Source organism: Otolemur garnettii, unplaced genomic scaffold, assembly GCF_000181295.1.
Source record: "Otolemur garnettii isolate 467f Iridium unplaced genomic scaffold, OtoGar3 scaffold00018, whole genome shotgun sequence".
Taxonomy (NCBI): domain Eukaryota; kingdom Metazoa; phylum Chordata; class Mammalia; order Primates; family Galagidae; genus Otolemur; species Otolemur garnettii.
This window is the reverse complement of record NW_003852413.1, coordinates 23650909-23667546: the sequence shown is the minus strand read 5'-3', so window position 1 is coordinate 23667546 and position 16638 is coordinate 23650909. Positions and strand designations below refer to the sequence as shown.

General features: G+C 56.9%; 1 protein-coding gene across 2 annotated transcripts in view; it reads left to right on the top strand.

Annotated features, from left to right (window-relative positions):
* The window catches only part of RARA (retinoic acid receptor alpha), a 37839-nt gene extending 21405 nt beyond the window's left edge, over positions 1-16434 (top strand). Inside the window, exons 1-8 of one of the 2 annotated variants that reach the window (XM_003786396.3) lie at positions 1058-2171; positions 7395-7543; positions 8802-8943; positions 10820-10980; positions 11259-11435; positions 12801-13005; positions 13850-14008; positions 14861-16434. In XM_003786396.3, coding sequence (XP_003786444.1) covers positions 2003-2171; positions 7395-7543; positions 8802-8943; positions 10820-10980; positions 11259-11435; positions 12801-13005; positions 13850-14008; positions 14861-15078 — 1380 coding nt within the window. In that variant the 5' untranslated portion in view covers positions 1058-2002 and the 3' untranslated portion in view covers positions 15079-16434. Of the gene's footprint in view, positions 1-1057; positions 2172-7394; positions 7544-8801; positions 8944-10819; positions 10981-11258; positions 11436-12800; positions 13006-13849; positions 14009-14860 lie in introns of those variants that run through there. The other variant, XM_012803115.2, reaches the window with a different exon arrangement.
* The last annotated feature ends 204 nt before the right edge of the window (positions 16435-16638 follow it).

Below are 16638 nucleotides of genomic sequence, written 5' to 3'. Positions count from 1 at the left end.
TTTTTTTTTTTTGGCCGGGGTTAGGTTTGAACCTCGCCACCTCTGGCATATGGGGCCGTGCCCTACTCCTTTGAGACACAGGCGCTGCCCTGCTTGGTCTGTTTTTATGGCTTCTCCTTGCATTTAGGATAAAATCCAAAAGCCTTATTGAGACCTGCCTGGCGTGGCTTTGTCCACCTCTCCAGCCCGGGCTTGTGTACCTTTCCCTTTTGACTTTTATTGCTCTATCCTAGTCTTCCTTCGGTTCCTTGAATGAGTTCACCAACTTTATAACCCTAGTATCTTTGCATAGGCCCAGTAAAAGAGCCTGTGCATGTAAATTTCCATCCCTACCTTTTGGAGAGCAGAGTAGGATACCCCCTCGTCCAGGGGTATCCCCTCTTTCCAGGGACCTTTTACCCAAGCTAGGCCTTCCTGCCAATGAAACAGGAACCCCGAGGGCTTCCGGGATGAAGTGGTCAGCTGTGAGGCATCAGCCCCTCTTTTGATCTCTCCAGGGCTGGACTGCACAGCAGGGGCCGATCCTGGTTCCGCAGCTGGGAGACACCCTGGGCGGGGCTTTGCTCACCGGAAGCACGCGGAGCGTGGGGAGGAGAGCCCCCTCTACTTGTGTGTTGTGCCAACAGCACCAGCGCTGCCGCGTCGGGTTCCGGCTGCTGGAGTCACACATGATGTCACAGACAATGACACAAGCCGGGTGTCTCATTCCGACACAGCGCCCAAGCTGCACAATGTCACACCCAGGACACCTAGCACGCCGCATTTGTGGCGCTAACACTTGGCCACACGAGCCCCAGCCCTACGCTCCCTGCGGCCGCTCTCCGCGTGTCCGTGAGAGCTGGCCCAGCCGGGTCGGGCATGGGGCCGGCGGGCGAGCCCCACGGGCTGGCTGGCGAGCGGGTGATGTCACGGGCAGCGGTGGGTGGGTCACCCGGAGGTGAGGCGCCGCCAGGCGAGTTCAGAGAGAGTTCAGCCGCATTGCATTAGGCAAATGAGGTCCGGCCTGGGCGGGGGTGTGTGCTAAGGGGAGGACACCGGGACCACCCCCCTCCTCCCCGACTCAACGCCTCCCCCAGCCGCGGCTTCTCTCGGGTAGGGATTGACCAAACCACGGGGGAGGCTGGGAACCGGAACTGGGATGGGGGAAGGCGCCCGCCCCTCTTCCGTCCTGGCCTGCGCCCGCAGCCCCCTCCTCTCCTCGTACCCTGCCTTGGTCTGTACTTTGCGGGGTCCTTCTCTGGTGCCTTTCTCCTTCCTTCTCCTGTTTTCTCCCCTTTCGCAGGCTCCCCCGACTCGCTTGTGCACATGCCACTTCTCTCTCTTGGTTCCTAGCGTTTCGCCCAGACCCGCGGGGAATGGGTTAAGCCAGGGGCGGTGCCTGGACGGGGCGGGGTGGAGAAAGGGGGCTGGGACCCACAGGGGAGGGGGGCGCGCAAGTGTGGGGGTGGGGGGTGGGGGCCGCGGCGCGCACTACCGGAGACCCAGCAAGCAATGTTCTGCCCCGGGCCTGGCGGGGGCGGAGCTGCGCGGGGTCCCCACCCCCACCCGGAATCCTCGCCCGGGAGAAGCCGGGGAGCCCCGGCGGGGAGAAGGAAGTGCTAGTCGACCCACCTCCCCGCCCTGCGCTGATCCCGCCCCCGGCCTCCGGACTTGGGGAGCCGCCGGACTCTGCCTCGACACCATGAGATTCGAGACTGGAGCCCCCTCGAGGTGAAGGCGCTGAGTGCCCGGGTCCTGCCAGTCGTTATTTGGGAAAGCCGAGGGACACCCTGCACCCCAGCACACGCAACTTCCCCGCTTTTCACCTGGACTGGCGGAGCGGCCGGCGGACTTAGACGCGGGGACTTCAGGGCAGGGGGACCACCCCCCTGCCCTGGGTGCCAGTCGAAGCGAGGGGACGTCTCCTCGCCCCCAGCTGCTCCACTCAGATGGCGCCTCCGGCTGAGTGAGGGGGCAGCGCTCAGGACTTCCCCGCCTGGACTTCTTGCCTTCGCGGGGAAAGATGTACGAGAGTGTGGAAGTGGGGGGACTCACCCCCACCCCTAACCCCTTCCTAGTGGTGGATTTTTATAATCAGAACCGGGCCTGTTTGCTCCCGGAAAAGGGGCTACCCGCCCCGGGTCCCTACTCCACCCCGCTCCGGACTCCGCTTTGGAATGGCTCAAACCACTGTACGTACCTGCCTCTGCCTCTTGTTGTAAGGGTCAGGGTGGGCGGTGAGGCTTCTATTCTCACCCCCGGGATGCGAGCCCGGGGGGCGTGCTTGGGGGGGGTCTTATCTCTAACTCTTCGTTTAGCCCTCGTGTCTCTTCCTGCAACTTGAGTGCCTTTGATGGACAATTACCAAGGCCTCCCCTCCAGTAACCCTGGGTGTTGCTTCTGTTGTATGAGGGCTGAGGGACTTTGAGGTTCCTTCTTTCAGGAATCATCCTTTCATCTCTTCTTCCACTTCTTCAGGGAAAGTGAAGCTCAAGCCCATTACTCCCAATGTGTCTCTTCTTGGAATCCAATCGCTTTACAGCAGGCAGGAGGGTGGGGTAAAGGTCTTGTCTGGGGGCTTCTCTGCTCAGAGGAGAAAGGGCCTCCTCCAAAGATCTCACTCCTACCAAAGACTGAGGGAGAGACACCCCTTCTGTGTGCCAGCTCCTGCCCCCAGCCCCTGTGTCACTAGAGTGGGTGCCAGGGGGGTGTTCTTCAATGTTGACAGTGGGATGTGGTAGAAAGAAGCAATTCCCTCAAATACCTGGCTGCCTTCCTCACCCCACCCTTAATATCATGGGAAGGGGCACTTGGTCCATCTTAGGATTGTCCTGCCCCAGACACTTGGCAGGCATCTTTGAGGCTTCTGTTCCCAGGAATGGAAGAGAGAAGTTGCTCTGGTGGGAAGAATTCCTCTCCTCCTAATTTTAATGTTTTGATCTCTGGGGGATGAGTTTGTTTTTTGTGGGGCTGGGGCTGCTTTGGAAATGAGGACTATGTCCCCTCCCAACCCTGCCACTGAGTGCTTTTGTTACCCTGCCTTCACTTGGGGATAGGGCCAGCTCCTGGACCATCCCTTCCTAAGAGGGGTACTGATAAGAACTGTAGCATCTTAGCAGCCTGGTCACCTTTTCTTGTTGCCCCCTGCCTGGATTCAGGGTCCTCTGGGAGGGAGGGGCTCTGTGCACACTTAGGTGCTGTTAGCACACAGGGTGCACACCTGGGCGTATTGGTGCCCAGCTGTAAGACAGTGTACACTGGGTGGGCGGGAGCAGGCACTGAGGAGTTATTGTTGGGTGGCTGGGGTGTCTTTGCCTATGTGGCTCACTTCTGGGCTCTGCTCTTACCTGGAGGTTCTCCCACCTTCTTGACCTGCTGCCTTCCTCCTCCCTGCCAGGGAGAAGAGTGGAGTGGGTCTCTAGGAGCCTGGCAGATTGGAGAAGATTTTGAAAGGCAAAGGATTTACCTCACCCAAAGCCCTTCTTGCTCAGAGAGACCTGAGGTGGATGGACAGCCCACCTCTGTCCTCCCAGAGCTGCCTCAACACCAGCCTTTCCTATTGTCCTGTCCCCTGACCTTTACCCCTGGGACTGAATCTGTGTGCGGCTGCAAACATGGGAGGGAGGGTGTGAGCAATCAGCCATTGACTTTGGGGAAAAAAAGAGACTAAGAGGGTCACATCAGGACCCTCTTTCCCATTCTCCCAGTGCTGGAAAAAGCCCCCTGCCCTTCAATGGACTAATTGAGGCAGGGCTGCCAGGGTTACCCCTGCCACTGCCTTGTCCACTTTCTCCAGAGGTCTAGAGGGAGGGAATCTGGGATCTGAGACCTTGGTTCTAGTCCTGTCTTTTCTTTAGCCCATGGGGCTTTTCTTGGCTCAGAACTGGAGGGGAAGAAGGATCAGAGTCTGACTGGCAGTGGATTTTATGTGCATTGCTTGCCCCAAACCACTGGACATGGGGAAGTGGAGACTTATTCCCCACCCAGTCTGGGGTAGTGTAGACCTAAAGGCCTCAGCTCCCACTTCTGGTAAATAGGCTTGAGGGTGTGTATATATGTTGGAATGTCAGTGGATGCAGAACCCAAGGCTGTAGGTTGGAAGTGACAGGGATGTGGGGATTGCCCTGATGGACAGAAGGACCTGGAGTCTGAGGGGTGTGACTATACCATGTCTAGAGGATGTGGGCCCAATGTCACTACCTTGGAAAGAACCCCTTGGTGTGTGGAGGTCCTCTGGTGACTGTACCCATCTTCTAGCCCCCTCTTGGTAAATTCTCCACTCCCCCCTCACCTGCAAGGTGGAAAGAGAGCAGTTAGCTGTGGGAGGAGGTGGTCTCTTAGGTCCTGCAGGGCTCTGGGGACCATGCCTCCCTTCCCAGAGCCCCTGTTTGGTGCATTAGAGGACAAGGGGTGCACAGGATATGGCTCCCCATCTGTCCCCCACCAGTCTCTGCTGCTCACGCCTCCGCCTGCTCCCAGACGTCCAAGAATGTGAAGCACGTGGATGCCCATAGTGGGGGGAGGGGAAGAGATGCTTATCAGGCCGGCTGGTCTAGCGGTCGTCTTCTACAACCTGCAGACTGCTGTCCTACACCCAGAGCCACCTTCACCACCTCAGAAGAGGAAGGGCTGTATGGAGGGCCTTGCTCCCCTTCCCCAACGGTCCCTAGGGTTTGTGAGGGGAGCTGCAGAGGAGCGGGCGCCAGCTGGATTGGGAGGGGAGCACTGGCTCAGGGCCCAGCTGATTTCCTGCTGATCTCCTCCAGGAAACCGGCCCCTTGTGCGAGCCTGCAAACGGCTCAGGGGTGTGGGGAATCCAGAATGCTCTTTGTACCCGTGCTGGACCAGGATGGGGGAGCATGGGAGGGGCACCCTCGCTTCCTGGGCAGGTTCCAGCCCTCCACCAGGCGGGCACTGGAACTTTGTGCTGAGAAGGTGTGGTCCTTCTGTAGCCTGAGTCCTGCAGGATGAAGAGAGATTGTGGGCTGGGGCCTCTGGGGTGAGGTTATGGAGGGTTGCACCAGGGCAGTCCATCCCCCTCCACCTGTATGTCCTAACTTGTAGAGGCTAGAGTCCCCCAAGCCTTTGCTTTGGTCCTTCTACCTCAGCCCCCTAGGCTCCTGGCTAGAGGCCTGGAGAGGTGGGGATTGGGCCTCAAGCCCTGGGTTCAAAGGGCAGAGCAGGAAACCTCAGAGCTGGGTTACCTGGGTGACAGGTAGGGATGTGGTAGGGGAATAGACTGTGTTATAGCCTGAAAGGCAGCCAGCACTATGGGGTGGGCTGAAAGGAGGCCTCACCCAGCCCAAACTGGAGCCCTTGCCTCAGGTCATCTCTCCTCTCCTGCCAAAATATAATTTTAAAAAGCACATTTTTTCAGTTCTATAAACACTCTCTGGATTTTGCCTTGGTTCCAAATTTCAGTAGGTCTTTGCCCCTCTACTCTATCCCTGGCCTTAGAGCTGTTGCCCCTTATCCAGGTATCACTGTGTCTCCCCATGCCCCATCTACCTGCCCTCCACTCCACTCTGTACCCCAAAGTGCCTTCAGTCCGGGCTCCCCCTCCACTCTGGTTCATTTTAGAGGTGGGGCCTTGGGAGGGGCAGGGCCTGAGGCAAAGGGTGGATAGGAGGGAAGGAGAGGTCAATGCCTTCTTCCTTTGCTTGTTGGACTGCCCAGCCCAAGTCCCCCATCCTTACCACACCCCCTTGTCCTTGACATCCCCCTACCAGTCTGGATTGTCTATTGTTACTGCTTTTACGTCTTGGAAAAAGTTAGCACAACAAAGGGCTCCTTTGTCGGCTTGTCCCCCTCTGCCTCCCTGCCTCACCCAGGCCCCTCAATCCCCACCCCCCCCACCCCCAGCAGCTGTTCTCTGGCTTCTCAGCCTGTCTGATTTGCTTGTCTGGCCTGGGGAGAATGAGGTGGGGAAAAACCACCTTATGCTCTGCCTGGCCAGGGCAGTTGTGTTTGGGGGAGGTCAGTGAAGAGGCTGCTGGACTGTTAGCAGTGTGGACATTGCTGGTCCCTTTGCTTCAAGCTGATCTCTGGGCAGGGAAGGAGACATGGGGCCTCAGCAGTGCTGGCCAGCTAGGCTGACCAGGGAAGGGTGCCTAGGCCCTACTAAGAGCCAGGAAAGCCCTGCCAACGTTGTTGGCCTGGTTCCCTGTCATCAGCCACCTGGCAGCCCTGGTGTGCCTACAGGTGAGGAGGAGGGTGGTAGCACAACGTCCGTCCCCAGTGTGCCCATACTTAACTTCCTCTGTGTCTGGACGTGGAGGCCATGTGACCCATAGCTGTAAGGTACTTGGGTCAGGAAAATGCCAGAACCTCACATGCTGGAGTTGGGGTAGGGTGAAGTAGGATTCTGAGGTGGAGTGAACGTGGTAAGAGCTCTGCAAGATGCCATATGGCTCCTTGGGAATTTGGGTTTGCCTTGGTCAGAGTTCTTATCTAGCACCCTACACCCCCAGCTGTGCAGGCTTTGAGCACAGACAGCTCCCACCCAGCCTGGCCCTATACCCTTGGGGTGATGGGCATGGAGCCAGGCCCTGGGGAGGTTTTGGGCAATAGGGGTTGCCCCTGTAGCTGGGTCACCCCTCCTGGCTGCCCTCTTGGAACTGAATAGCAGGGGGAGGGGATAGTAACCCGGACATAGTGTTGAGGACAGACAGACAGAGTATTGATGGGAACAGACCCCCCTTTGTCATGCTGTCCCCCTCCAGACAGGGGTGCCCAGAATGATGGGCTTCTGGGGCCCTGGAGGCTCTCCTTTTTGTGTCCAGAGGGTCCCTCTACCTATCCCAGGGAGTTCTTGCCTGCTGTGCCCCAACATTTGTGACTCTTCTTTACACACCCTGCCTTGGGTCCCCAGCCAGGGGATTGTTTAGGTGGAGGAGGGGCTGTGGCTGCAGGCAGAAGGGGGAGCGGAAGCAGGGTGGTGGGGGAGTGGCCAGCTTTGAATATCCTGTTGACCCCAGTTTCCTCTGCCCCTAGCCTGTGTCCTCTTCCCTCCTCTTCAAGCCTTAACTCCTTCTTAACTTGGGGGAGAATGGGGGCCCAGCCTCCAAGGGGCAGGGCTTTAGAATCAAGCTGACTCCCACCCCAAACTCCCTAGGTATAGTCATGGCATATGTACAAATCTGATGGCGTATAGTCTGGTCTTTTTGGCTTTGAAAGTGGGGGTCTTGGAGAGACAAGAGTGCTGGGGTGCTTCCGGCTCCATTGGCAGCCTGGCCCTCCCTAGTCTGGGTGGGGAGTCCCTGCTTTTCTGAGACACCACTGCTTCACAGTTTGAATCCTGCCAGCCAGGGGGAAGCTGGGAGAGGCTCCTGGGGGAGACCATGAGGCAGGGCGGGGCACAGTATTAAGGATGGCGACCTGGGTCTCTAACTTCCCGTCCCCTTTTCTTTCTCTAGCTATTGAGACCCAGAGCAGCAGTTCCGAAGAGATAGTGCCCAGCCCACCCTCGCCACCCCCTCTCCCCCGCATCTACAAGCCTTGCTTTGTCTGTCAAGACAAATCCTCAGGCTACCACTATGGGGTCAGCGCCTGTGAGGGTTGCAAGGTGAGTTGAGGGAGTTGTTGGGAAAGGCAATCTTGATTGGGTACATGGGATGTCCCCACTTCCATTTCCTGGGACTATATGGTTGGAGGTAGCTGGAAGTCCCTAATGCTTCTGCTCTTATTTCTGTGTGGAAACCTTGGAGGAGGAGGGGATGCCTATAGCAGAACCTCCCCCATAGATAAGCAGGGCTTTCCCAAACCAGAGGTGCCCTTCTGCCTCATCTCCTTTCCCTGTCTCCATCCTCCAGCTGGCAGGGCCTACACCTACTCTGCCACCACTGCCCAGGTTGCCATGGTGAGCTGGCTGCTGCTGGCTCTTGGCTGGGGACCCAGGAGGCCTGCCCCTGGCGGTCCTACCTGAACCTCACCATGGCACCCTGGCAGGAGGCAGTTAGGGGCAGGCACCCTGCCTTGGCCTCCCCTTCAGGTGCTCAGGCTGTGGGCTCCCCAATGTCTGGCTGGATTCCCTCACCCTTAGGTTAGGCTCCAGGGTGCAGATAGAGCTATACCTCCTCAGCAGCTCTGGGCCTGGCTTCTCCTCCACCCCAAGGGCTTAGGCCTCTGCAGTGGTTTCTTCCTTTAGCAATTGGGGCTCAGAAGAGGCACAGCTTTGGGACTTGGGGCTCTGGGTTGCCTCTTAGCCTAGAGTGGCTATCCCCAGGTGTGGGACAAAGGTCAAGGGCAAACCACAAGGCCCCAGACTGTCTGTCTATCCTGTCTGGCTGTTCCTGCCTGTATCTCTGGTTAGCCTGTATGAAGAGCCCCTGACCAGCCTGGCTCTGTCCCTGGGATCTGTCAGTGCACATCTGTCTGGTTGCTGAATGTGTGTCTTTCTTCCTTGCCCAAGTTTTTGTGAGTGTACATGTGCACCTCCATCTCTCTGGCCAGCTTGTGTGTCTGTCTTCTTGGCCTCCTGCTTGCCTTCTCTTCCTGTGTTCCAAGTTCAAGGCTGTAGGTTCTAAGCCTTTGGCTCTCTCCTGTGTAGCCCCATACCTTCCTACTCCTGATTTACGACCAGCCCTCAGGTCCTTTTCCCTAGAACAGAGGAGTTAGGTGTATGGGTGTAGGGTAGGAGAAGACTCCCGTCCCCCCTGCAGTCTTGCAGCCTTGAGGCGGGTGCTGGGGTTCTCCTCCATCTTTTCTGGCCTACTTAGGTTGGTGTTGGGTAAAGACTTGGGGGCAGCAGCTGGCCTGGCCCTCTCCCTACTAAGTGGGACCACTGGGTGTGGATGACCTGACTCCCTCCCCTCTATTCCCAGGGCTTCTTCCGCCGCAGCATCCAGAAGAACATGGTGTACACGTGTCACCGGGACAAGAACTGCATCATCAACAAAGTGACCCGGAATCGCTGCCAGTATTGCCGGCTGCAGAAGTGCTTTGAAGTGGGCATGTCCAAGGAGTGTGAGTGCTGTGGGGCCAGAGGTGCTCCCATGGCCCAGGGAGCAGGGCTTGGTGGATGTGTGCACACACGTGAGCATGCCTGCTGTGGTGTGCAGGCTCATAGTTAAGGTGATTTGTGCATGGCTGCAGGGACCTGTCTGGCCATGTCTGTGGTGTGCAGATCGATGCTCAGGTATGGTGCATGCATAGGTGTTCCTGTTTATGCTTGTCTGGCTGTGTGAGCTTGCACATGTGTGCATGTCTATCTCCTCCCAGGATGGCTTTCTGCCAGATCCTGGGTGGCTCAGGGCTGGGGCTCAGAGGCATACTTGAGCCCCTTCTGATTGTGTGTCTCAGGGGAGGGGTCTGAATTCTGGGGTCCTAGGTTGGGATTTATATGTGTTAGAGAGCTGGGGTGCTGGCACAAGGATCCAGAGCCATTTTCTGGTTAAGCCTAGAACCGGGAGTTGAAAGAGTGAATTGAGACTTCTCAGATCCCACAAGAATGGGGGTTTCCAGTTTGGGCTCAGCTGAGGCCTGAGGAAGGAAGGGAGGGAAAAGCTGGACAGGGAGACCCTCTTGTGTTGAATCATGGGTGTTGCCGTGGTGACCAGTGATTGATGATGTCAGAGATAAATGACGCTGACAGACGCCTCCTTGTCTGCATGGCCGTTGCCATGGAGCCTGAGCTTTGGGGGATGGGATGGGGGAGGGGGCTGCAGGACCCCCCCAGCCCTTTGTGAGGAGGGAGCATGGGGGAGTGATGGTTCTGACTCATGCTTGAAGAGCCTCAGAAAGGAATGGAAGGGCTCTGAGTATCCTGCTGCAGGAGGTTGGAAGGTGCCTTGCCCTGAGCCCAGAAAGTGGTGGCTCCCCACTGCAGAGTGAGTGGCAACTTAGGACCCACAGGCCTGGAACCCTTTGCGTAAGGGCTGTCCCCTCCTCCTCCCTCTGTTAGTGCCACCTTCTCTGTCAGAAAGACAAGGGTGGGGACCTCCACTCCCTCCCACCGCCAGCTCCCCTTCCCCTGGCTCCTCTGTGCCCTGGAGCTGAGCAGCTGCCATTTCAATAGAATTAAAGCTTCCGAATGATAAACGTCTTGTCACAGCTGCAATTTTCTCTTCCCAAATTATCCCCCCACTCTCCCTCTCCCTCCTCTCCCCTACACTTTATTGAATTTGCAGAATCGACATGAGTGATCTCCAAATTATGCCAGCTACCCCCTTCCCTGTCCCCTCCCCCACCCTCTCTTCCTCCGGAGTCAGCAGCAGCCACCACTGGCCCTGTGAGTGATTGTGTGTCTGGGATAATCGGCTGGTAACGACCCCATCGCTTCTTTAAAGCTGAGTGGTGTGTGCGGCTCAGCGCCCCTGGTGATTTGTCAGCTCCCCAGCTAATGGGCCGAGAGATTCTCCCTGCCGGGTCCCCCACTCTTTGGCTGGGGAGCCTGCTTCCTGCGTGCCCAAGGAGTTGCTCAGAGCCAGTCCCAGGGACCCCCAGGGAGACTGCTGCCTGGATGACTGAGTGGAGGTGGGAGCAGGTCCTTTTTGGGGGCAGGAGGCAGAGCACAAAGGAGAGTGTCACACACCTGGAGTATGGGCTAGTGTAGATGCGTGGGGGGCGGCACTACAGCTGGCCACTGGGGTGTGTGCCAGGCCACAGCTGTGGTCATGGGTCCTCTAGGCAGAACTTTGTGTGTGGGCTGGGTAGGCATGGAGGGCTGGAACATGTGGCTGCGTCCTGTCTGCTCCTGCATATGTGTGTATGTGTGCACGCATGTGCTTACCAGCTGGGGTGACCATCTTAGTAGCTAGTAGCTGGCAGCTCTCTGGTGGGAAGAGCTCAGGCTGGGGATGGACAGAGAGCTGCCCACTAACTGCCTTTCTGTCTCCCCCAGCTGTGAGGAACGACCGAAACAAGAAGAAGAAGGAGGTGCCCAAGCCCGAGTGCTCTGAGAGCTACACACTGACACCGGAGGTGGGGGAGCTCATCGAGAAGGTGCGCAAAGCACACCAGGAGACCTTCCCTGCCCTCTGCCAGCTGGGCAAATACACTACGGTAAGGCTTCCCCCTGCCGAATAGGGGGATGTGCCCAATGCCACAGGGCCAGGATAAGCCCCTTCCGAGACACCCCTTCTGCCAGGCGTTCCCTCCTCAGCCTCGGCTGGGCGTCCGCATCCTTCCCTTTCCCTTCATCTCCCTCCTCCTATTTCCTCCTCCCAAGGAGCTCTCAGGAAGTGAAGGCCGGCTAGAGGGCAGGCTTGTGGGGGCTGGCAGAGCCAGGCTGAGAAGGGGTGCTGCGGAGGAGAAGGCCCTCACTCTCCTCCCTCCCTCAGAACAACAGTTCAGAACAACGTGTCTCTTTGGACATTGACCTCTGGGACAAGTTCAGTGAACTCTCCACCAAGTGCATCATTAAGACTGTGGAGTTTGCCAAGCAACTGCCCGGCTTCACCACCCTCACCATTGCTGATCAGATCACCCTCCTCAAGGCTGCCTGCCTGGACATCCTGGTGAGGGTCTGCACCCTGCCCCCTGGGCACTACCCCTGTGTCCTTGGTGGATGTCTTTCCAGCCACATAGCCACCCTCCTAAATGACCACCTGGAATTGATCTGTCCAAATGTCCACTGCCCACATAGCCACCCTTCCCTTCCCCATATGTCCACTTGTCCACCTGTCCACTTGTCTACCTGTCCACTGTGCCACTCAGCAGCCAGGTGTGCATGATTCACTCGTTCTCCTGAACATGGGTCATCCACCCTTTCTCCATCTGCCCAGTGAATTTCTAACCAGCCACCCATCCATGTATCCATTTATTCTGCAATAAAGATTCACCTAGGACCCTCTGTGGCTAGTTCTTGAGCTGGGTGTCAGGAACCCAGAGGTGAACACAAGACCATCCCCTCTTGAAAACCTTCCACGTAGTGGAGGCAACAGATAAATCAACAGAGTTTGCAAAACTGTGATAAATGTTGGCTGGAGATGGGAGGAGGGCCATTGACTGCCTGGGTCCCAGGGAAGACATCCCAAAGGAAGTGGTGCCTCGGGGTTTATAGAAAAAGGGTGAGTGAGAGGGTATCTCTAACTTAGGAGCAGGAGGTGAAAAGCCTGCTGTTGTGAGACCATGCTGGGTTCAGGGGGACTGCAGGGCATTTGGTCAGCCCATGGGTGAAATGAGCTGGAGGCAGGATGCAGGAGGTAGGGGATGGGGATTAGGGAGAGGGGTAGGAACTGCCAAAGTGATGGCTGTTATCCTTGACTAGGCTCAGTCTGCCTGTTCCCTTTTGGCCACTGCAGGGTGGGGAGCTTGAGATTTAACTGGGCTCTTCTTTCCTTGTATGATGTATCTGATTGAACGCTAAGGTGGGTAAGGGGGCAGGTGTAAGTGTGCTGCCAGCTGGGCAGCCTCCCATCCCCATCCCCCAGGTGCAGGAGGCACGGTCAGGGTTCAGCACAACTCATTTCTTCAGCTCCTATTGTGTGCCCTATCCTGGGAACTATACTCAAAAGTCTGCCATGTTCCTTGTCTCCTAGAAATTCTAGTTCTCCTCTAAGTCCTCTTTGAGATGGCAGGGTGACCTAGACCTGCACCATCCAGTACAGTAGCCACTCACCACATGTGACTATTTAAATTAATTAAAATTAAACTCAATTCAATTTCTCAGTTGCATTAGCCACATTTCAAGTTCTCAATACCCACACGTGGTCAGTGGCTACCATATTAGATGGTGCACACAGAATCTTTCCATCATTGTAGAAAATTTATCAGACAGCACTGCTGGCTGCCCGCCAGGTGGTCCTTGGGGGAATGCTGATGCAGGAGTGCTCAGGGTGTCTGGGGCTTACTCCCTGAACTCATGCATCCTGTGCACCCAGATCCTGCGGATCTGTACTCGGTACACGCCCGAGCAGGATACAATGACCTTCTCGGATGGGCTGACCCTGAATCGGACCCAGATGCACAACGCAGGCTTCGGCCCCCTCACCGACTTGGTGTTTGCCTTCGCCAACCAGCTGCTGCCCTTGGAGATGGACGATGCTGAGACTGGGCTGCTTAGTGCCATCTGCCTCATCTGTGGAGGTGGGCAGGGCTGGGGCTGAGGCTGGGCCCAGGGTGGGGGGTGCAGCCCCTGGCTCTCAGAGGGGGAAACCAAGGCCCAGAGGGCAGCATCTGGTCTGCAGCCACATAGCAGGGCAACAGCAGTGGGGGCCTGGGCTCTGGTTCAGGGGATTGAGTGGGGGCTTGAGGGTCAGACCACCTAAGTTCAACTTCTGGTGAGCTGTGTAACCTTGAGCAGGTTGCTAAACCTCTCTGAGCCTCTGTGTCTGTAAGGGCCAACAATGGCCTCTAACTCATGAAGTTGATGGGAGAATTAAGGTGGTAATGTGCAGTAAATGTTAGTTGCCTCTATTATTTTATTTATTTATTTATTTTTTTAGAGACAGAATCTCACTTTATTGCCCTCGGTAGAGTGCCGTGGCGTCACACAGCTCACAGCAACCTACAACTCCTGGGCTTAGGCGATTCTCTTGCCTCAGCCTCTCGAGCCTCTATTATTTTATTATGATTTCTGCCATGTCAGGCTGGTTTCTAGAGTAATAGCAGGTGGGAATGGGAGGCCTGAGAGTCCTTCCTCTGCCTGAGGACAGCACAGCCTGCGTTTGGGGGTTTCGTTCCATTACCTGGGCTTTTAGAGAGGGGTTTGGGTAAAGCCCACCCTAGTTCATCTTTGCCTACATTTAAGGGCTTCTGTCCCCACTGGCAGCTTAGAAACTGGTGTTCCTTGCCCTGTGAGGAGGCACCCAGCTGACAGCCCTCAGCTGTGGCCTGGACAGGTGTGCCTCCTTGTGGCCAAGGCTGGGAATGCAACTGTGTTCCCAGCTTGGGAGGGGCAGCTGCTCAGGAGGTGGCTCTGCTTCCTCAGACCGGCAGGACCTGGAGCAGCCTGACAGGGTGGACATGCTACAGGAACCGCTGCTTGAGGCGCTAAAGGTCTACGTGCGGAAACGGAGGCCCAACCGCCCGCACATGTTCCCCAAGATGCTGATGAAGATCACAGACCTGCGGAGCATCAGTGCTAAGGGTGAGGCTCTGAAACTGGTGGGGTGCCAGGCCCTGAGCCCTGGCTCAGGACCCACTGTCTAGGCCCAGGCCAGGCCCCCCACATCCAAGCCAGTACCCCATGTCTTTGCCAGAGCAACACACCAATCACTTGAGCTGACAGTTCAGGCCACAGCTTTGGAACCAGACCTCAGGGGTGTGTGTCTTTGAGCAAGTCACTCAAGAGATCTGAGCCTCAGTTTCCTGTCTGAGGGTAGGAGAAATGAATCATGTTCACAGAGGTATCAGTAGGATAAGCCACAGTGGAGAGGAAGGGCCCAATATCAAACCCATGCAGGCAATCTGACCCTGCAGCCTGAGTTCAGAACTTTCCCCATTGCCACAAGCCCTTGGACTTGAAGACTTAAGAGAGTTGGCTTGGGGCTGGGCATGATGGCTCACACATGTAATCCTAGCACTCTGGGAGGCTGAGGCAGGTAATTTGCTTGAGCTCAGGAGTTTGAGACCAGCCTGAGCAAGACAGCATCCCTACTAAAGATAGAAAAACTAGCTGGATGTTATGGTGGGTGCCTGGAGTTCTAGCTACTTAGGAGGCTGAGTCTGGAGGATTGTGTGAGCATAAGAGTTTGAGGTTGCTATGAGCTATGACACAACAGTACTCTATCCAGGGCAACTGAGTGAGACTCTGTCTCAAAAAAGAAAAAAAGAGCCAGCTTATGTCAAAGAACCAAGTCCTAGTTTCAGTGCATGGTAAATGCTAATGTATTGGTAGGATTGATCCTCCCATCCCCAGGGACTTTCCTTCCTAGAACCAGGCTTTGCTGGGATGGGGAGAGTGGGCTGACCTCTTCCTCTTCCCACTCCTTTCCTTCAGGGGCTGAGCGGGTGATCACGCTGAAGATGGAGATCCCAGGTTCCATGCCACCACTCATCCAGGAAATGCTGGAGAACTCAGAGGGCCTGGACACTCTGAGTGGACAACCGGGGGGTGGGGGACGGGACGGGGGTGGCCTGGCCCCAGCGCCAGGCAGCTGTAGCCCCAGCCTCAGCCCAAGCTCAAACAGAAGCAGCCCGGCCACCCACTCTCCGTGACCGCCTGCGCCACATGGACACAGCCCTCGCCCCACACCCCGGCTTTTCTCTGCCTTCCTACCGACCATGTAACCCCTGCCAGCTCTGCCCCCACCTGTCTTCCCAGACAGTATAGGGGGGACCTTTCCTGGGGATGGAAGGAAGGAGGCAGTGATTCCCTGGACGGAGGCCTGGGCCTTCAATGGACTGCCTGCTCCTACAGCCTAGGCTGACGTCAGGGGCCAAGGCCGTGAACTGAGTGAGGACCCTGGTCCTGGGCCTCAGGGTTGGGCCTAGGGGCCTCGCATTCATCAAGATACCCCTTTGCCCACCTTGCCACATCTTCATCACCAGCAAATGCCCGGACCTGGCTCCCTGTCCTCAGAACTCACAAGCCATTGCTCCCCAGCTGGGGAACCTCAGCCTCCCCCCTGCCTTGGTTGGTGACAGAGGGGTGGGCTAGGGGTGGGGGTTCCCCTTGTACATACCCTGCCGTACCAACCCCCAGGTATTAATTCTTGCTGGTTTTGTTTTTATTTTAATTTTTTTTGGTTTTGATTTTTTTAATAAGAATTTTCATTTTAAGCACATTTATACTGAAGGAATTTGTGCTGTGTATTGGGGGGAGCTGGATCCAGAGCTGAAGGGGGTGGTTCCTGAGGGAGGGGAGTGGCTCAGAGGGGCTCCCGCTCTCCCACCATGTCCCTGTGCCCCCTTACCCTCCTCAGCCTTTTCCTCCTCAGTTTTCTCTTTAAAACTGTGAAGTACTAATTTTCCAAGGCCTGCCAACCCCTCCCTTGTGCTAGAAGCAACCCCCCCCCAACCACTGGGTGTGGACAGCCACAGGCAGCCCCTGGAGGGATGGCTCCAGTCCTTTGCTTGAGGGGCAGGGGAGAGTCGAAGTGAGGGGATGGTCACAACGCATGGAATGTGTTTCTGCACCCTGTCTGCCTGGCCAAGCTGCCATCCCATCAGGGCCACATCATCCAGGAACCCCAGCCCCCACTGTGAAGGGTCTGACCAAGGAGCTCTGAGCTGCTCCACCCCCAGCTTCAGCCACCAGCACCCCCAAAGGTCCCCCAGACACATGCACACACACACACACAGGCCAACATGCACTTGGCCTGAGTTCCTCTATTTCCCTGGCCTGCCCCCACCCCCACCTGCCCCACACAGCCCCCTTTTTGCCCCGCAGGACGGGCCTACAGGGGGTCTCCTCCCCTCACCCTTGCACCCCCAGCTGGGGGAGCTGGCTTTTCCCTAACCTCCTTGACCTGGGGTCGGGGTCTCAGCCCCCTGGAGCCCGCTGGTGCACCTGTTACTGTTGGGCTTTCCACTGAGATCTACTGGATAAAGAATAAAGTTATATTTATTCTATGCACGCCTCTAGCCTCACTGCCTCCACCCCTTCCTCTCAGAGTCTGGATGTGGGGCTGGGGGTGGGGGCTTCCTCATCAGATCTGGGCCCTTGGTCAGGTAGGAGCACTGGAGCCAAGGGTTTGGCCAGCACATGCCACCTCAAGGTCTGCCTATGGTTGCTGGGACCTTTCAAGACCTGAGCAAGGAGACCGGCTTTGGGAA